Source organism: Hippocampus comes, unplaced genomic scaffold (genome assembly GCF_001891065.2).
Source record: "Hippocampus comes isolate QL1 unplaced genomic scaffold, H_comes_QL1_v1.1 scaffold37, whole genome shotgun sequence".
Classification (NCBI taxonomy): Eukaryota; Metazoa; Chordata; class Actinopteri; order Syngnathiformes; family Syngnathidae; genus Hippocampus; species Hippocampus comes.
In genome coordinates this window covers 1695165-1716480 of record NW_017805535.1, presented here as the reverse complement: position 1 = coordinate 1716480, position 21316 = coordinate 1695165, and the positions used below count along the sequence as shown (strand labels likewise).

At 40.3% G+C, this 21316-nt stretch overlaps 1 protein-coding gene and 1 long non-coding RNA gene across 3 annotated transcripts; one reads left to right on the top strand and one right to left on the bottom strand.

Moving 5' to 3' along the window:
• Positions 1-3143: 3143 nt before the first annotated feature.
• Positions 3144-4691, bottom strand: LOC109520710 (uncharacterized). The gene is made up of 2 exons (XR_002169223.1): positions 4262-4691; positions 3144-3955 (listed from the first exon to the last, which is right to left on the bottom strand). It is a non-coding gene; the product is annotated as an uncharacterized LOC109520710 (long non-coding RNA).
• Positions 4692-5334: 643 nt separating this feature from the next.
• On the top strand, positions 5335-20819 carry cry2 (cryptochrome circadian regulator 2). 2 transcript variants are annotated; one of them, XM_019878168.1, is made up of 13 exons: positions 5335-5636; positions 6884-6992; positions 8339-8481; positions 13756-13940; positions 14209-14297; positions 14560-14700; positions 14792-14917; positions 16428-16613; positions 16702-16853; positions 17459-17661; positions 19415-19495; positions 19598-20138; positions 20225-20819. In XM_019878168.1, the coding sequence occupies exons 1-13, from the start codon at positions 5479-5481 to the stop codon at positions 20232-20234; spliced, it is 2124 nt and encodes a 707-aa protein (XP_019733727.1). In that variant the 5' UTR covers positions 5335-5478; the 3' UTR covers positions 20235-20819. The 2 variants fall into 2 exon arrangements, with proteins under 2 accessions (XP_019733727.1, XP_019733726.1); XM_019878167.1 differs by having other exon boundaries at positions 19598-20819.
• The last annotated feature ends 497 nt before the right edge of the window (positions 20820-21316 follow it).

Below are 21316 nucleotides of genomic sequence, written 5' to 3'. Positions count from 1 at the left end.
CTGCCCCTAGTGAAAGTCCCACGGAAGCACAGCTATACTCCTCCATAAGAACTCTCTAGCACAGGGATGGGCAACTGCCGGCCGACAATCTGAGTGGCCCCTTGATAAAAATAAAAATAAATATATATTTTTTTTAGTTAGGGGGAAATGTTTTTTTATTATTATTTTTGACAAATTATTTAAAAAAATGCTGAATCAATTTTCGTTTTACACAGGCTACAGTGGGTGAATGGAAAAAATGACCCTGTGACTAGTCTTCAACTCATTCTCTGTATTTCTTCTCTGTTACTCATTGCACTCATTTTTATATTTCTCATAGATAAGTGAATTCTGAATTTTATCTCAAAATACATGATGCATGGTTGATGATAATTGCTGAAAACGTGCAAAGACTGAGAACTGTAATACCGGTATTCAATTGTAGAGCTATAGCGTTAAACTGTTTTTCACTATTTCAATTTCCCTTACTTTTGAGGGCATGGTTAAAACAGCACCCAATGAAGCACTTGGGCATCCAGCATGAGTCACTTCCCCAGACGACGTAATACAAGTACTGTACCTTCATTCCATCACTGGTTATCTGGCGCAGTGGACCATATGCATGGCAACACTTGAAGCAGTTCTGGTGGAAAGCTGAGGAGAGGTCTGAGTTTCTGTTCTCCACTTGTTCGGCGCTCCAGGGTCGCCAACTGGAGGAAAAACAATCTCGTTCCATTAGGGCCCCCACACAGTGACTGATGCGGTCGAACCCAACTGAACTCTCACTCCATCCAATGTGTGGGGTTCAGGAACTACTTTTTTCATGGGCGGGTGAGACTCGGCCACAGGTTTTGGGAGCGATTCAAAATTTGAATTGCAAATTATATTCATTCAAAATGCATCAAAAAGCCACAGAAATACAACATATACACTATATACTGTACATATTGTATGTTCACACCCTTAACCATTTTTATTATTATGTACCATAGGATGAAATAGCAAAGTTTGTGTACTAGTAGGCACTGCAATGACTAGATTAAATTAAAGGTGAATGAGCCCCACCTCAAGGTGTCCTCTGGTTAGGTGCACGGTTCGATTACGGCTCCGGCCTTCCTGTGTGGAGCTCGCGTGTTCTCCCTGTGCGGGTTTTGTACTTTGGTTTCCGCCCACATTCCATAAACATGCATGGTAGGTTAATTGAACACTCTGAATTGTCTCTAGGTGTGACTGTGAGTTTGAATGGTTCTTTGTCTTTCTTTGTTTTTGTGTCCGCTGTGATCGGCTGACAACAGGTTCAAATGGTGTACCCTGCCTCATGCCCAACGTCAGCTGGGAAAGGCTCCAGCACACCCGCGATCCTTGTGAGGATAAGGTGGTTCAGATAATGGATGGATGGATGATCACAGAAATAACTAATGAGAAAAGCAGAGTAATATGTAAAAATGTATCTTGCTTTTGAGTTGTTCAAAAGAATAAAAAAAAAAAAACAACTCATGAAGCAGGCCTGCACAAAAATGATGGTACCCCATGAAAAGTTTTCCCCCAGGTGAGAGTGGCCAGAGAGTGACATGGGTTAGCCATGACCACATCATGGTCACCATGTAGCTCCGCCCCTGGACAGTAGGTGCAGCAGCAACCTGGCTTTGAAAGGCATCTGCGAGGTTCTTGTGACTGAGGATAGCGTAATATTAAGGGCCTGCGCCAAGGCACCAATACCACAGAGAGCCCTCTCCATCACCCCCAGATGCCGCTTTGGACGACCAAAGAGCACATTCCAGCAACGCTCTGAGTTCCCGAACGGTCTTCTGAACGTACCCTTTATGTAACAATTACTTGGCCTGCTACTACCTCTACAGTGTGCGGTTACCTCACTAACTATGCATACAACCCAAAATGTACTCCTTCCCTGATTGCTACAATTTACATAACAGTTTAAGATAAGATAAAACCTTTTTCTCACACTGGAGAAATTCGCAGAAATTCGTTTTGTGTCATTATTTCCCAAGTGTATTAAGTATGTGCTCTTGTGATGGGAATTCCAACTCTTAACAGATGGGCTCAACTCACAAGAAAGCCAGGTTCCTTTGGCTTCCATACAGCTCTATAGATTTTTTTTTTTTAGATACTGCAAAATCACATGTGATAAACTGATGTGCAGGAGGGGCGTAGAGGCGTGGAACCAGGCATCCAACTCAAGGTGGGCATCAAAATGAGGTATGGTGGCTATTTGGGTGTTTTTTGTTTGTGTTTTTTTTTTATGTAGACAGCGAAATATGAGTAAAATTAAAAGCGCTGTGTTAAAGAAAACTAAAATAAAACCTTTGTTTTTATGTACCCATTATCCAAAACATTTTGCTTTACAAGGCGCGGGCCATCCCGCCCAGTGCTCAGTGAAGTGAAGTACAACTTTATTGTCAAATGCGCTGTATGTGCAACATACAGCACAGATGAAATTTCTTCCCTCTCAAACAGGCAAGACAACAAGAGGAGCCGCTGCAGGTGCCCGCGCCGCCATCAAAAGAACAGTAAACATAAAATGACAAAATAATATCACACATAAGACACAGCCGTGCAATCTTAACCAGCCAAAAATGCTGAAAACAGTCCACACGACGGAACAACACCACCATGTGACAAAACAAAAGGCAAAAACTGGGACTTTGGCAACTGGAAGCGTTTGGTAAGGGTGGGAGCTGCTACTCTTTTACCTCCCTGCTAAACCACCTTTGAGCCTGCAGCACGTTTTTAGATTAGGCTCGGTCTTCTTTTGATTGACAGCGCAATGTTACCAATTTTAAAAAGGTCCCCACACGAAATTCTTAAGTGCCTTGATGGTCAAGATTACACTCTACTTTATGAGTGTAATCATGCCACAATAATGCAACCTACATTCTCAGTCACCTCAAATTAGTTCGGCTTTTGGGCTTCATCGTACAGCAGGAGGGGTGGGGAGGGTCCTCAGATGCCTCTATTTTTTTTCAGGCTGGATTTAGTACAGAGTATGTGCTACCATACAAGCCAGACAACACTCAAGCGTCACAAGAGCCCGATATCAGGTCCTGGATATCACACCCCACGTAGTTCTAAATAAACATGACTAGGATGTGACATAATTGAGCGACGGTTCAAGGTTCAACCAAGGACATTGTGCACAGTACATGTCGATACAACACAACTTTATATAGTGCATTTCACAACAGATTAATCCAGCATTTCTGAAAGTTTGTCAACAGTGACAAAATAACCACAATTTAGTCCCCTCACAGCAATAATCAAGTATAATTTTAAAAAGCAGAGATGGGATCAAGGTGCATAAATAGACACCTCAAATCATGTGGCAAATCAAGAGAGTGTGGTCAAAAGCTAATCGCAGCAACGTACTTATCCAGCAAGTTCTCCTTTTGCATTTCTGGCACCTAGTAGTCTGTGTGGTTAGCACGCTAGCCCCTTTACTTTCAGGAGTGATACACACACAACCCCTTGTTAGAGTACACTACACGCAATGAAAAGTAAGCACACAAGCCAACTCCATATGCGGGTCGCATTTTAACAGTACTAGGCTTTATATAATTGTATTAACTGTTTTGTAATTCCAATAATTGCTTCCAAGGAGACAAACGCTGCAGTCAGTCCTTTGGGGGGAGAAAGAATTCCTTTTTAAAACAAAAAATTCGGACTGACAAAGCATTGAGCAGAGAGTTTAAGTCTTACCAGCATGAAGTTTTCAAAAGCTACCAGGGCTTGGTGGTTTTAGCAGGTCTCTAGTTTTTGGCAAAACGCCAGTAGACTGGCCAAAAGGGATAACAGGGCTCACCAGGTATGTAAGGAGTTTGAGCAAACACAACTCGCCCTCGTTTGTATCTTGCTTCAGAGTCAAAGGAGTAGACTGGCTCTAGATGAGACACTTTACTAAAGAATGGCTTGTTGAGTTGATCTCTGGCACCAGAACTTAGAGAATCTTGCCATTGTTCCTCTGGATGTGGTGGTACAAACGCATTCGGGTCAGGATATACACCACAGGTGTCAAAGTCCGGTCCTCGAGGGCCGGTGTCCTGCATGTTTTCCATCCCTCCCTGTTGCAGCACACCTGATCCAAATGACCAGTTCATCAGCAAGCTCTATCGGAGCCTGATAGTGATCCTGATCATTTGAATCAGGTGTGTTGCAGCAGGGAGGGATGGAAAACATGCAGGACACCGGCCCTCGAGGACCGGACTTCGACACCTGTGATATACACCATCGTACCAGTCACTGTAAAGTGGAAAACCTGGCCCATCACCAAGGACACTAGGGTCCCAAAAAGGAACATCCCCCAAACTAATACCCTGAAGCTCATTTCCATTACGTGCATTTTGGCTTTCATGATTGTCAGACTCATCACTGGAACTGGCACTTCGAGGAACAGGCAACTGAGATGAATCATGGTAGACTTTTGACCAATAACTTGCGTCAGCTACTGTCACAGCAGCCATAATCTGAGAGGGGGAGGGGGAATAAATGTTATATCAAGAAAACAAAAGTGAACTGTGCTTTCATATGGTATAGAACTTAGCAGTTTGTAAAAGATTACAGATTGTGCTTCCAATCAGCAGACAAAAATGCCACATCCTGCTGTTTTTTTTTAAACATTTGATTTTACCATGATGCCAACTACTATTGTATAGTTGATCATATTCACAACAAACTCACACTTACATAACACCGCTGGAGGAGACAGGACAGGTCTGCAAAGTTATGACATAAAAACCACTATAACTTCAACTCAGTCAAAGCAAAACAAGAACCACAGCCCCAACAAACACCTTTCTTTACCTGCTACGCGCCTACCAAGTGGTTTGCACAGGAGACTGTCTGCAGTAGCACTGAGACCCTCTTTTAAGGTGTCCATACACAAATTAACAGCTAACTAGAAACAGCCTGTGAGAATCAAATGGAAATGGGCCGTATGAAAAAAAAATCCCCTAACCCTCTCTTCTAAACTTTATCGGGATCAAAGCTACTTTATAAGAATATGATTAAGTATATTATTAAGATAAGTATTATTTTCACTCTTAAGATTTCCAATTTGAGTACTTTGAAGACAGCAAAGTCGCTGTTCTTAGTTAAATAAATATATATTTTTAAAAAATCCCTGGCTGCATACATGTGTGATGTGTAAACATTATCGGTAGGTTAAAATTTGGCACATATTTCGCGGGAATTTGTCGCCATTTTAAAATATATCATGACGTTGCTTTTCAACGTATCTCATCAAACCAATCAAATGTTGACATATTTGTCGATGATGTGGCTAGCCAACCAGTGAAGCCGAGAGAAATCTGTCAACGCCTACTTTGCGCTGCCCCCGCCACAGAGTCGCCTCAGAGTTCAGTTTGACAGATAGTAAACGTCGGGACCGTTTTAGAAAAATCGCCTTTTGTTTTTTTGTTGTTGTTGTTGGTAACTTCTTGACTGAACCATCTATATTTTGCTCTTTTAATAGAATGAGAAAGAATTATGGTGGTGAATTCAGTGCACTGGTTTCGCAAATGTCTTCGTTTACACGACAATCCGGCGTTGCAAGAGGCCCTGAATGGAGCTAATACAGTGCGTTGTGTTTATATCCTGGACCCGTGGTTTGCTGGCGCCGCCAACGTTGGCATCAACCGATGGAGGTTTGCTACGTTCATATTTACTGTAGTTGCTATTTACAAAGTATATGTTAATATTAAGTATAATCTTGCAATTTGTATGATTCATTCCGTTCCGGTCTGGAGTTGAGGTTCGGGCCTCCTCCTGACGTCAGGTGGCTAATGCTAGTTTAGATGGAGAAGGTGCGTATTTACTGTAATATTCATCGACGTTTCACCAACGCGTCGCAGAGAGCGCAATGCTAAGCGCTTACCTTATCACTGTAGTGAAAAAATAAATCCATTGGATCGTTTTAATTGTGCCACCAATGTCTTAAGTTACAGGTCTCGCTGGCACTCGCGTTGTTTTGATGCACTTTGGCTGTTTCCAATCGGATTCGGTATTTTCTTGAACCGCTTTTTACGTGAAGGGTTTACGGTCAGTGCGTTATATAACGTAGATAATGAACATGCTGCGTCAGGTGGAATTTGGTGGAAAAATGTGTTAGATTTATAAAATGTATTCCCTGTGACGCGTTCAGTTGCCATTTATTGCTTTCCTCATCAAGCTGAAACAACCTTTACCGAACGAAATTAAGAACCATATTTTCAATGTATTCGCCGATGAAAAACGGAATTATGTAGATACAAATGTTATGTAAATGTTGCTTTCATAACGAAGTATTGACAGCAGTAATTCTCAGGGTGGAGATGCTTCAATCAAAAACGCGCGCGCGTGTGTGTGTGTGTGTGTGTGTGTGTGTTTGAAAGAAATTAATTTTCCTTCTTTACTGTTGTCAGAATCACAATTACATTGATTCTGGCGGCAGAACTGAAGCAACTTTCCTTTTTGAAAAGTGCAGTACTGTATTATTAGGCCGGGTTACATTTCCATAACACATTCATTCACTATACAAGATTGGGGGCATTTGTCTCCAATCAGAATCATCTATATTGGCCAAGTATGTAGAACACACAGGGAATTTGTCTCCGGTAGTACAGGCTACACTAGTATCATCAATAACAAGAAACTGCGATAAACAAGGACATGACAAATAAGTATAGAAAGGCATTCCGTAATGTAAGGGTACCGTTGTGCGGTAGTACCACCCAATGACAGCTGTGAGACAATGTGCAAAGTATCAGGCAGAGATAAAGTGATCATTGGTAGAATACAGTCTGTAACAGTTGTGCAGTTGGTGCAGAAAATCATTGCACCTTTTTAAAGTGTCCAGTAGCATTATTATGCAACTTAATTCCTGTCCAATGGCTCACTTTTTCCCCTCCTGAAGGTTTTTGCTGGAGGCACTAGAGGACTTGGACTGCAGTTTGAAGAAGCTCAACTCCAGATTGTTTGTCGTCAGAGGGCAGCCTGCAGAGGTTTTTCCAAGACTTTTTAAGGTCTGATCTGTACTCATGTGATCATTGTACTCACCATGATATTATAACATGCCATGCAATTAACTAGTTTGACCAGAGGCATAAGCAAACCTCATCATGCAGCACAAGAAGGTATGCCCAGTTGCTGCCTCACTTACTGGTCTCATTAAAATGTTGTACATTTATGACATTGTCGTGTGTTTCATACAAATATTTACAGTAAGTAGGCTGTTACGAGGCTGTTGGTGCCCTTCTATAACCCCTTGACAATGTGACATTTCAAATCAGTTCAAACATGATGCATTATTTGTTTTGTTTTGTTTGCAAGTAGGATTACACAGGCTACAACAAATAAATAAAAAAATAGGACTTTTAAAAATTGCTGTCATCTCTGTGCCCTGCCCACTATGTTATCGTTAATCCACTACTAAATCAATTAATTATTATGAGTCCGGGACATTCATATTGTTTTAAATTTTCAACAGGCTCTCAAGTTGTTTTATGTTTTGTTGACACCCCAATCTGATTTGGCATTTCCTTTCCAACAGTTGGTTGAATGGGGATGTGACGAATGCGACACATGTCGAAAAATGTTGATAGTTCTCATTGAGTTTAGTGAAAGGCGCTTACAAATAAAATGTATAATAATATTATTATTATTATTAGTCAAATTATTTTATCTCCCTTCTGTACCGAACATCTATCATATTAGAGTTTCCTTTACATTTTTTTGTGTTTTTACCCCTTCAGAATGATATCAGTGATGATATTTTAAAGCAAAACAAAACAGTAGACCGAAAAACAAAAGAAGGCTGGGAGCTGGGGAACTGTCATTAGTCTGCCGAGAACACCAAACACTGAATGCACGATGATCTTTTTTTTTTTTTTTTTCTTTAATCCCATGTTAAGTACGAGTTGCTTGTCAAGCTAGAATGGTAAAAGAATTGTACTTCCATTGTGGCATGCACAAGGTTATGATGTACTTTCACCCTGTTCCTGCTTGTCGCACAAGGTCATGTCACATTTTTTTTCTAACATCGGATAAAAATGTTCCTTCGTATTGAGTCTATAGTAAATCTGATATTTTTCACACTGTGGCATGATGGAAACGACTTGTTCATGTACAATTTTTGATAGGAATAGACACGTTGCAAATTTTAGCAATCATATTCCGTAAAATCGTATTTTATCTCATTTGTCCAACCTTCGAGGCTTGGATGAAGGCTTTCATATCAGTATTGTGTATTTTCTTTTTATCTGTCAACAACGAAATCTACATTTTCTACATCTGTTTTCTTCATAGTTTTTATTTAATGTGAATAACACTGTTGATAAAAAAATGACAACAAATCCTTGTCTCTCTTCAGGAATGGAAAATGACGAGGTTAACTTTTGAGTATGACCCTGAGCCGTATGGGAAGGAGAGGGACAGCGCCATTATCAAGATGGCCCAAGAGTTTGGAGTGGAGACTATTGTCAGAAACTCTCATACACTCTACAACTTAGACAGGTTTGTGACACATCTACATGCTCATGCAGTACAAAGTTAAGACCAAAAGGATTTGTGTCATGGCCAAAATCATTGGTTCAATGGGTATCTTCTGGTTAGAAATTACATAAGAAATCAGGAAAACTTAATTTGCCGTCTTTTATGCATATTACTGGAAATTCTACTGAAACACTATCTTTCACGGTATTCTAAAGCAGGAGTCTCCAACCACCGGTCCGCGGACCAGTACTGAGTCTTGGCCCATTGGGGACCAGGCTCCACAGAGACAGACCTGCGAGCTTATTTCATCAGACGTGACGGAAATGTGCGCGACTCTAACCAATCGGAGTTCCCCCTTCTAACATTCGTTTGCAAGTTGAAATTAACATCCATCCATTTCCTAAATTATTGATCATCACCAGGGTCATAGGCGTGCTAGAGCCTATCCCAGCTATCTTCGGACAGTAGGCAGGGTAAACCCTGAACTGTTTGACAGCCAATTGCAGTGCACATATCGACAAACGACCAATCACACTTAGAGACAATTTCGAGTGTTCCAGTAACCTACCATGCATGTTTTTGGAATGTGGGAGGGAGAACATACACACTTCATATAGGAAGGGCGAAGCTGTAAGTTGGACATGCTAACCAGTCAATCACTGTGCCGCCCTGAAATAAACAGAATTTGCCAGTCAATGAAAGAAGAAGCTGTAAACAGAAAGTAATAGTAACACATTGACCAAACATACAGCTATACGCGCAACTGATGGGCAGCCATGACTTCCGAAGGTGAGGCTATTTTGACAAGAGAAGTTCCTCCTCGAGCAATCTGGAAGAGGAAGCTGTTGTGCATTGCATATCGTCAAAAACAAGGCAATACAAGAAACCCGTTGAATCATTTGAACAAGTAGCACGCAGGTGAACAAGTGGAAAGCATGAAAAAGTGAGCAGAGTTTGCACAGCCTGCCCACGTGAACATTAGCAGTTTAGTCGCGAATAACTAGCCGACAGTCACTGGATAAATGCGGCAATCAATCATGTCATCTATTGATCTTTCACATTTGCAAGTAGCAATGATGCTCACGCCGTAAGTAGGATCATAACTTTGAATTATTATGTTTCAATTATGAGGTGTAATTATTATTCCTGATTGGCCCATTTTTTAGAAGTTCTGTGTATTAATTTTATTCTACAGTTGTTGTACAGTAGAATAACTTGAAATGAATGAAAAAAAATCTTGCGTTAATGGAATGTTTAATTACTCAATAGTTATCTTTGTTGTCAGTAGCAACGCTTTAAAACTGGCAATTTAAAAACAAATGAAAAAAATGCTCACCGGTCCGCGAACAACATGCACTTGGCTCAACTGGTCCGTGACACAAAAAAGGTTGATGACCATTGTTCTAAAGGATGCGGGTTAACATTTTGCAAAATCTAGGGCAAGCATGGGCTACTGGTACTGTTGAGTAAGGGTTGGGGCAGAATGCCATGTGAATCATGCCCATTTGGTAGCTTGGGTAGCAGACGTGGCGCCAGTGCAATGAGGAAGATGCATAACATTTAATCTAGATTTTTGGCAGATTTGCTTTTCAAAGGTTTGATATGTGGTATCGAAAGCTAATTCTCCAGTTGTATGTTCACAGTCTTGCCCTCTGGGGCTGCGAATAAGATGTGAGAATTGAGTGGTCTGCAGACATTACTAACCAATTGAACAGGTGCATATTTGTTTTTAGTCAAAAAAAAATGACAACGGTGGACATTCCAACATCACAGACAGTTGCCCGTTTTGCTGACGACTGACGGGAAACGGACAGAACATGAACCGACTGAAGTGAGTTTTGGTCACTGTAATCGTCACTAACCCAGTCAGTACCAACAAAGCTTTTCAGTCGGTCAATGACTGACTCATGTTTCGATGACAACTGACAGCAACTCAAGCCATGTGTCTCGTGCGGTTGTGTGCGGGGATGACTACACTGACAGAAAAAGGCTTGAACATGCCCCGTGACCCTTGTGAGGATAAGCGGATCAGAAGATGGGCAGGGGTGTAATCAATTTTTGAGTAACTACAAAACAAGGACCAAATTAAAGGTGCAACAAATAATTTTTTTTTTTTTTTGTTAGTTAATTGTTTATTGAACATACAATACAACAACAATTGACAAAAGGCAAGCAAAATTACAAAAGGAAAAATAAAAATAAAAAGTAAATAAAACAAACATCATCATCGTTATATGCTCAAAGGAGTAGGAAGAAGTATACAACTTATCTAGTCCTACCCCTTGTTGTGTAATAATATAAATAGATCATTTTTCAATATATATACACACACATATATATATATACACACCTACATATATACATGTATATAATTATTCATTCTCCTTTTTATATCAATTGTCTCATATTCATTATAAATACTGCATTTCTTGAATATATTTAATGAGTTGATCAAAATCCAAAACAAGAACAGACTGTTATATTACTATATTTTATAAGTATGTCGAATTTATCTTCTTAACTTAGATTTTTGTAGTTTGTTTGTACTAATCTTTTAAATTTGTTTTTGAACTCGTCCAGCGATTTACTCATTTTCAGATCCGTTTCAAGCTTGTTCCACAGATTGACTCCTATTACTGATACACACCTTTGCTTGATGTTTGTTCTTGTTCTGGATTTTTTATATTGATTGATACCTCTATGTGCATAATTGACAACTAATTGATTGTCAAAAATAAATCAACAATAATTTTTGGTAATCAATTAATCGTTTACTTTTTTTTAATTCAATTTGTACAAATGCTCAGAATTTCAGGTTTTCAACACTAAATATTGTCTGATTTCTGTAGTCTTCCATAAATGCAGACTGCTTCATTGTCTTGAATCAAAAACAAAATGAAAAAAATATTTTTTTTATTTTGGAAAACAATGCTAAACTTTTTTTGCCTATTTTCTGACAGACCAAATCAGTAACTGAATCACACATAAATTTATGTGCATTTTCTACATTGTCAGTTGGGGGAAACAGTCCTGTGTTTGAAGAAAGGAATGAGAATCAAAACATGTTTTTGGGGAGACACTATACATCGATTAATTGACAAATTAATCGATTATTAAAATAATTATTAGTCGCAGCCCCAACCTAAATATTGTGGAGTGTTAATAGAGGAGAGTGGTTGAACAGTTTGCGCAAGTGAAAGAAGTTGGTGGATCAGCTATTCACGATGCGTGCTAAGAGTTAACAGTGCCAGTCCAATCCCAGTCACAAAACTGGACTCCAAAACACTAACAGTGACTCCGTTTACATTCATTCAATAACGCTTTCAAAACATGAATATAATGTTTTTTATTGACAGTAGAAAGTAAGAATCGGAAAGAATGTATATTTGCGTTAGAATGGTGTCTGTGTGTTGCGTTTTTGATGGGAATATGCAAACCGATCACAATTGCCATGTTACAGAGGTAACTCTGTCTGCACACACGTATTCCCAATGTTTCAGAAACCAGAATTTTCACCTTGGCTTGAATATCGGCTGCATATAAACATAGTCAGTGTTGCTGGTGTTCCAGCAATCACACGGGGTATAATTCCACTGGCACTGTTTTTACGTGTAAATTGGCACCCGCACAGAGTTTCTGCGGGGCCAGAAGGCTCAGGTACTCATCACAAATGCAATTGCATGACCCTGTTAGGTCACACTGCTCTCTAAATGTTAGGAACAGATTATGAGACTGCGTCCAAGGTGACAAAATGGCTCTTGTGCACCTTCTTTCCTCATGCCTGGTGTGCTTCAAGGAAAGTATTCAGATCAGCTCAGTGTTACATAATGGTTTGGAATTGAGGTGCATTGATCAATTGACAACAAAACGTTTAGCACTAATTATTTGGTGTAATCGATTAATCACTGAGAGACTTTAATTTGAAATTGTGCAAATTTTTTGAATTTCAGTCTCTTAAGACATGAACAGAATCATCTGCTTTTGCTTTGGAAAACAATCTATTTCCTAACATGTTACGGAGCAAACAAGGAACAGACTCTTAACAAATTTATGTTTGTGCATTTTCTGCACTGTCGGTTTGAAAAAAAATATCTTGCTCGCTTAGGGAAAGAAATCAAAACGTTTTTTTTTTTTTTAATCATATAATGGTCTAGTTAATGAATTATTAATGGCAGCCCTAATTTGGAACATACCGTACATGTAGATGAGACTGAAGGAAGCTTATTGCTTGTGTGTGTATACAGTACTGTGTGTTCTGGGAGGTTGGGGGGGGGGCGGGTTGCTTGAGTGCTTGACGACATGTGCTTACTGTGCTCATTCAGACCAGTCACAGTGAAGTGACCAATAGGAAGCCATGTCTGCTGCAAATCCAGCAACCCTGGATCCACGAATGGCAGACACTTATACACAAGTTGTATAAGATAGAAAGTAAAAATACACAGCTTTGTCATCAGCCCCAGTGGCAAGACAAAAATAAACCACTGAGTTGAAATGCAAATAACAGACACAGGATTTACTGTTGTGTTGGTGTGTTATAGTAACTACCAGGTAGGGCTGTCACTGTTGAATATTTGCAGAATAGATCATTTGTATTGATTATTCCATTGATGAATCTGGTCAATTTTATTTAGTATTAATCCGTAGTGCAACATGTTTTTTCCTTTCCTGTTTCTTAACCCATCATTGTCATTTATTTGGTATTGAATGACTAAACAATGCCAAATAAACAGTTAAACAATAAAATACAAGTGTGGCTGATGTTTTTGAAGCTTTTGAAATCTTTAACCTATGGTGGCGTGTGACCTGCGTCACCGGAAGTTGTTAGCGCTCAGCAGTCTGCAATTGCAGCTTGTGATCGGAGCTGTTGCGCTATATCTTTTATCATTATCACTATTCTCATTCAGAGTTTGTTTCGTGTACAATTCACCGAGGGCATGGGCAAAGAATAGGAATCTGGAGGGCCGAGGGAAGCACTTTAAAATGGGACATGTGAGCTACGATAGTTAGCAGGCTGCAAAAGTGCGTCGCATGCCTCCGTGTCAGGCTGTTGCTCATCATAGTGTGCGTGTGTATGTGCATGCGCGGTAACGGGTTGATCGAAAAGTCGATCTTCGGTCCAAAAAGTTGGGCACCCCTGGTTTAGATGATCACTCTGTACTAACAAGACTGCTCGTCAGCCTTGTTGGTCGGGAATCTCACTGTCTGTGCAGTTTCCATGTTGATACTTTCCCTTTGGTAACATTGCTAAGTGCTAATACGTGTTCCATTCTGTCCCCATTTCCCCATTGCTTGCAGGATAATAGAGATGAACAACAACAGCCCTCCACTGACCTTTAAACGCTTTCAGACCATTGTGAGCAGGCTGGAGTTGCCCAGGAGACCGCTGCCTTCCATCAACCAAAAGCAGATGGACAAATGCCACACTAAAATAACAGACAACCACGACCAGATTTACAGTATACCTTCATTGGAAGAATTGGGTAAACCGATGTTTTTACATTTGGTCGTGAAACGTGATCTTTTCTTGTGTCAAGATTATTAGCCATACAGACACACAAAGACATTATCCCTTAATGTTGCACAAGTCGAGTTAGTGTTTCTCGTTTCTGCACCAAAGCATCAATATTGTCGCTGATTGATAAGAGCCAAGATTTTGGAGTTGCTTGGAGGAAGTAGAGTCAGGCTTGGTAGACTGGTATTGTGGTGCTCTTTGTCTGCACTCATTTTTGGCATCATCAATGTCTCCAGGTTTCAGGACCGAAGGTTTGCCTCCAGCAGTGTGGCGTGGAGGAGAGTCCGAAGCCTTGGACAGACTCAGCAAACATTTGGACAAAAAGGTGATCTCCATGCACACATTGACACATTAGATTGCTGTTTTGCCGAGTACGGGCTGGTAGATTCCTTGATTCCCTTGCCCAATTGTCACAGTCAAAAATCCGTTTCATGCAACCAGCTACATTTTTAACGTTCAATTAAAGGAAGCTGAGTTCTGTACTGTTTTTGCCATCCGCAGTTTCTTCTAGTAAATAGAGTCTCTCTTCAAACCCTATCCGAATAATTGTCGAGTTATTTTAAGTGTTTCTCTTTGTGGGTGTGTAGGTGTGGGTGGCTAACCTGGAGCATCCTCGGGGGAACATGTGCTCTCTGTATGCCAGTCCGACCGGACTGAGTCCGTATTTGCGCTTTGGTTGCCTGTCCTGTCGGGTCCTCTACTACAACCTCCGAGAGCTCTATATGAAGGTACCACATATAACTCAGGCTAGTTTGTTCTGCTTTCTTAACTGCTGCATCACAATTGATCTCTCGACACTTCCATCTTGTTTGAAATTAGCTCCGGAAGCGTTGCAGTCCTCCTCTGTCCCTTTTTGGTCAACTGTTATGGAGGGAATTCTTCTACACTGCTGCCACCAACAACCCAAACTTTGACCGTATGGATGGAAACCCAATTTGCGTTCAGGTGGGCAGTGATCAAACTTAAGGCCCCATTTAATTTTGAATGTTTTTTTTCCCCCATGATGTAAAAATAATGCATTCTATGTTTGCTTAGAATATCTTTGTCTCATCTTTACAATTGTTTGATAATCTTCAACATTAAAATGATGAAAAACAGTGCCCAAAACAAATTAGAAGAGCGCAAATAATTTTCCTGCCTCTATCGGAAGCATTTTGGCTGTTATGATATGAGTTGGTGTCTACGAGCATTTCATAAATTTAACTGCTTGATTCCTCATGTAAATAGATTTATTCTTTATTTTTCATTTTTGTCACAGGCTACATTGTAGTTGTTTTCCCTCGGACGGACCTTTATAACTGTCAAACCATAAATGTATAATTCATATAACGCCTGCTCAACAAATATGGATCACTAGTTTGGAAATCACAAGTCAAGGAATGTAATTAATTGCTCATAATTAAGTTTTAAAATAGGTTTGCATATGATTTGCTTTAACAGGCCACATAAAATGATGTGCCATGCTGAATCTGGCCGTTGGGCCTTGAGTTTGACATCTGTGTTTTAGTGGATGTGTAAATTAGCACAGTGAAGTACTTGGTAGTTGTTAGCACGTCTGCCTCATGATTGAGAATTCCTTGGTTTTAATCTTTGCTTCGGCCCTGCTGTGAGAGTTTGCACGTTCCCCTTGTGCTTTCTTTGCGTTTCTTTGGGTACTCTGGCTGCCGACTGGTCCAAGGTACCCTGCCACTTGCCTAAATTCAGCTATTATAGACTTCAGATCACTTGCAACCCGAATGAGGACAAGCAGTAATCCAGCAAGGAGAAAATGGATGACTGATGTTGGGGGAAGAGCGGCCTTTCTCTTCCTCCGCGTGTTCGTTAATTTCGGATGATGAGGATGTTGGTTATCCAAATACAGGCTGGAGTCAATGAACAGTTCCTTCGAAGGGTTCAATTAATTTTTCTGCAGTTTACGAATCGATTCGGGCTCCTGAGGGTTTCAGATTTCAGTCAGGAAGCCCAGAAGAAACACGGTCATGAGATTATATAGAGACAATATGATAATGAGAGGCGGGGAGTTGCGCCTCCATGCAAATCCCAGAAACAAAGAAAGTAACATGTCATCTGACCCAGTGTGGCTGGAAGAAGTTGGGAGTGGTGAGGTGAGACCAGACCACCACTACCCAACATTTGATGTGATGGCAGGAACACAGATACTTGAGATCACAGTTCCTCTTTTGATGTTAAACATGTCCTATGGAGGGTGGCCCTAAAAGTGGTGGGGTTCGAGAGGCACTAAAGGTGATTGTAAACACAGTGAGCAGGAAATACCTCCAACAACGTTCTACATTCTTTGTTTCTTTCAAATCCAACTAACAGAGAGGAATAATACCTTAACACTGGATAGACAGTATGCGTGTAATCTCCGCCCCCCACACTCCAAATAAAAAAATAAATATATGAAGTATTATGGTGGTGCAAGTGTAAAGCATGGTCATAAATCTGTCTCCAGATTCCATGGGATCAAAATCCAGAAGCATTAGCCAAATGGGCTGAGGGCCGGACTGGATACCCCTGGATTGACGCCATTATGACCCAGCTCAGAGAGGAGGGCTGGATCCACCACTTGGCTCGGCACGCTGTGGCTTGTTTTCTCACCAGGGGTGACCTGTGGATCAGCTGGGAGAGCGGCATGAAGGTAGGACAAACCTTATGAAACGTGGTTGTCTATCAGGTACCATAAATGTGATACATGGAGCAGCTCTTAGAATCTTATGTGCCTGCAGGTGTTTGAGGAGCTGCTGCTGGATGCGGACTGGAGTGTAAATGCTGGCAGTTGGATGTGGCTGTCTTGTAGTGCCTTCTTTCAACAGTTTTTCCACTGCTACTGTCCTGTTGGTTTCGGAAGAAGAACTAACCCAACAGGAGACTACATCAGGTTTGTAATTTGTGGTTCAACACCTCATATTTGCGGTACAGCATTTGCATTGACACTTACATGCAGATTTCTTTTGGAACCTCTACTTTTTCTCTGAAAAATTCTCATATTTACCATTTTTGTGCATGGGCCAGTGTTAAAACTTTCATGTTTTTCATGATGCTTAGTTTTTATTTCATTTTGACTTAAATTTTTCAAATTCATTTTTTTAACCCTTTGTTTAGTTTTTATAATAGTTGTAGTGATTTTTTTTAAATATATTATTTCTTAGGTGCGTGATTAAAAATTATAAAACAGCACAGTAAGTATTGTGTTATAAAAACGACTAAATATATTTCAGTAAATAAGCAGATGAACAACCACCAGGTCAAATACAGGTACTATTCAGCAGTCTACAGACTTTGAAGTGCAATGAGTGCAGTGCATAATACTGCTTCTAAGGTTAGATGCGTCACAACACATAGTGAAACCCTTCATAAGGCACATGCTGCATGGGCTTTGGGTTTTTTTTTTTTTTTTGCTTTTTGTCCCCCCCTATATTGAATATATGGCCCCTTCAATCTTTAAAAGAAATATTTATGGTAAAACATTTTATTTTCCTGCAGGCGTTACATCCCCATCTTAAAGGACTACCCAAATCGCTACATCTATGAGCCCTGGAACGCGCCAGAGTCAGTCCAGAAGGCGGCAAACTGTGTGGTGGGAGTGGACTATCCCAAACCAATGATCAACCACGCCGAGAGCAGCAGACTCAACATTGAGAGGATGAAACAAGTTTACCAGCAACTGTCACATTACAGAGGACTCAGTAAGTCTGTCTTGTGCTGTGTTGATGTGTAAAGCATGTATGGCATGCCCAGAAGTAATTTTCTGTCTCACTAAGATATCCTTAATTGATATCCAGAAGACAATGTCAGGTGTTACAGCATTTAAAAAAAAATAGATTGTAAAGCATTCATTTTTAGTAACATAAAACCAAACAGTGACATCAGCCCCTATACTGTATTTGCAACCTGCTGTTCCAACTGTTAGTGGTCTCAAGGTGTACAAAGTCGTGGCTATATTCCCCAGGGCGGGGCGAGAAGGAGAGCTGTAGTCGTCCTTCACACTGGTATATAGGTGGTGCCGAGGTTTTACTCCTCTGTGCACAGGCCACATCAGTGGTGTCAAATTTAGGGCCCATGGGCCATATTAGGCCCATAAATGGATTTAATCAGACCCGCGAGTCCAAAAATAAGTAGAGCCCGACTAACTAAATGGCCGATGTTAGTTGTATGCAAGCAACACTGATATTCATATTTATTACATGTAACTATTCCATAAGTTTGAAGCCTGATGTATGTATAATTGTCAATATTAGAAATGTCCCAATCTGATCACGCGATTGGAAATTAGTGTCAATCCCATAATTTTCATCTGATCCACTTAAATCCCCACGTTGGATGGTCGTACCAAGAGGAAAAAGTAAAAACGCAGTAAGCATATGCAGTGATCAAATGATAACCAACGAACAGGTTAAATGGCTGGTATTCCAAAATGTTATTTGAAGCATTGCTTTATTCGAATCAATTCTTTGCACTTGACTGTATTCCTTGAGAAGTTGTATATATTTACATATTTATTTTTAGTTAATTTAGTGATTATGTGCTTTATGCCAAATATGTGTTTTATGACAAATGGAAAAAAGCTAAAAGAGAAGAGCCATAAATGCTATCTTGCATTATATAAGAGATCAAAAAGGCCACGCTACTCACGGGGGATCGGGACCAGGCCGTCAGTGCAGCGGGAGATTGAATTTCTAGTTTCACAATTACAGTGTGGATAACGTCACTCATTGGTTCCAGCAGCTTATGGTTGCATATAAATAAACTACTGCAATTTTCTAACAGCGGTTGGTTTGTCTGCATTTTGGGGTTGGGTAACCTCGCTCTCAACATAATGATTAGTGGAAGGAACATGAAATCTCCGCTCTCCTTTTTCACTTGATGTCACATTAGCAGCGACTTTCCTCCCTTACCATTTCATCTTTTTTAAAAATTTTGTGCATAAGCCACATTTTTAACTGGAGCATTTGTCAACTGATGCTCCACTGTACTTCAAAGTGATTGGCTTATTTGCATTTTTTTTTAAGTTTCATGTATCGATGACAAGATTGTCAAAACCTGATCGTGAGGTCTAATTTAAATTTCACAAAGGCGTAAGTCAGTTTTTCTTGTTTGTTTCTTTGTTTTTCTTGGTTCAGGTAAGAATCATAACACTGCTGGAAAAACATATATTTTTATTCTGTAAAACAGGATTGTTGTATCAATGTTCATTTCCAGTAAGTTGAAAACTATGGAAAATATCCATTTACCCAAGAGGGGCGTGATTATCTCAAATCACTTGAGCTCTGTTTGTAGAATACTTTCAAACAGTCATCTGCAATATCACCTCAGGCTTGGCAGAGGTCTGTTTGTACTGTACGTAGTACGTTTCTTTAGACAATATGAAAATAAATGTCAGAAATTAGCAAATGATATGTGTTGTAATTGTATCGGGTTTAATCATTGTTTGTGTTTCAGGTCTGCTTGCATCAGTACCAACGATCCAGGAGGAGGCAGAGCCACTAATGACCGATGAGTCCCAGACCAGCAGTGGCCCTGGTGAGGGCTTACCACATATTTCTTATTCTTCCACAAATACGTCACAATCGCTTTCATAAATAAAAACAGCACATGCCAATGTTTTCTTTCTCCCATCCCCAGACTCTCCCTCCGTAGTTCACGACAAAGCAACTGGCTGCGTTGCAGCTCCTGATTCATCCACAGTCTGTACATCTTCCCACACTGTTTTAAACCCCGAACTGGAGAGCGATGAAATGAGATGCTTATCCCAAACACCCGTCAACTGTTCAGATTCACAAATGCACCCCTCCGCAACCATAACATCAACATGTGCAGACCACTCAGCAGGTGTAGAGTCTCCCTCTTCACTAGTGCCCCCACCGGCCCAGAGCCCCTTAGCAAGGTCCCAGACGTGCACGCCTTCCTTAGTGTGTTCCACATTGCCACCTTCTCCTAGTCCAGCTACAGCCCAAACCCAGACATCTTCTTTCGGACCAAGAAGAAAAAGCTTTACCCGTAAGGTACGCCGTGGTCAGAGGCAACGAGGACGACATAGCTGCCATGCAGTAGCCAGAGAGGGAGAGAGGAGAGGTGAGGAGGAAGAGACGGAGCCAGGAGAAGAGAACGAAAAGATGGAAGAAAGTGTTGAGATGGAAGAAGAGAGAATGGAAGAGGAAACTTACGCAGGACATTAACAGTCGTACACCGTACATTAAAAGCTTCATTGCTTTTCGAAACATGTCAAAACAGAGTGATAAAACACATTATTGCATTTTGAAGATTCAGCTCCAAATACTAATTTCTCTGTATTTTTGTTTGTTGTTGCTTAAAATCAACATTTTGCCAACATCTCAGTAGCGCAAATAGTCCACAAACCCACATTTCATTTTCTCTCTTCTGTTTTGTATCGTTACGGGTAAATAGCATCTTACATCTGTTCTGGAAAACTGGACAAATAGACTGAATGAGGTGTTTCGAAAAATACACACTCACCAGAGGTACCAATGCAAAATCTGATTAGATCGAATGACTTTAAAATTTTCTTCACTAGCAAAATGTCAGTTTTGATTGACACTGATATTGTGTTTACTCCATGAATTAACAACATGAATAACAATTGCAGTTGTTCAGAACTTAACAATCAAAATCTTATTCATGCTCCTCAAGGTATGATGCAATTGTACACAATGTCAAACCTAAACCTTAAAAATAAACCAAGCCTCATCTTTGAAAGGGCATCTTTACTGAAACACTTCCTGTAGTAGATCTCTTTAAATTCTGCAGGTGTGCCAAATTCAGAGTCTGGTGAGTCTGTATTTACAGTGTCTTCTAAGTTGAAGCAGTCCCACGGCATTTTACTTGAGTAATTTGGTCGAAAACAAAATGGGAGACTGCGGTTGCATCTTGAAAGTAAATGATCAATTGCCGTGTAATATTTCAAACATGAATTTGGGTGATTGTACATTGTTGAATCTTAAGTGAGGGACTCAACAAACATGCAGCACCATATTGAATTGCTACTCGTGACAGTCTTGTTTCACAATTTAGTCTTGCCTGCTTTCTCCGACAATTTAGTCTTGCCTGCTTTCTCCGATTTGTATGAACATCTTCATTGAAACCCGACAGAACAGGATCACCTGAAACGTTTGTGCACTTCAGCCCAGAGGGCAAACAATTCTTGATTAACTGACGGGATAAAGCAGTGTGTTTTGACTTTTGCTGTAAAGCTATTTTAACTGAATAGCTTCCACGTGGCAGATTTAACATGTTCTGTGGTCTGCATTGCAACTTGGTGAAAATGAAAAATGGAGGCAGGCAGAAGGCAGGCTTCAAATGGAATGAACTTCTCATTACATTGTA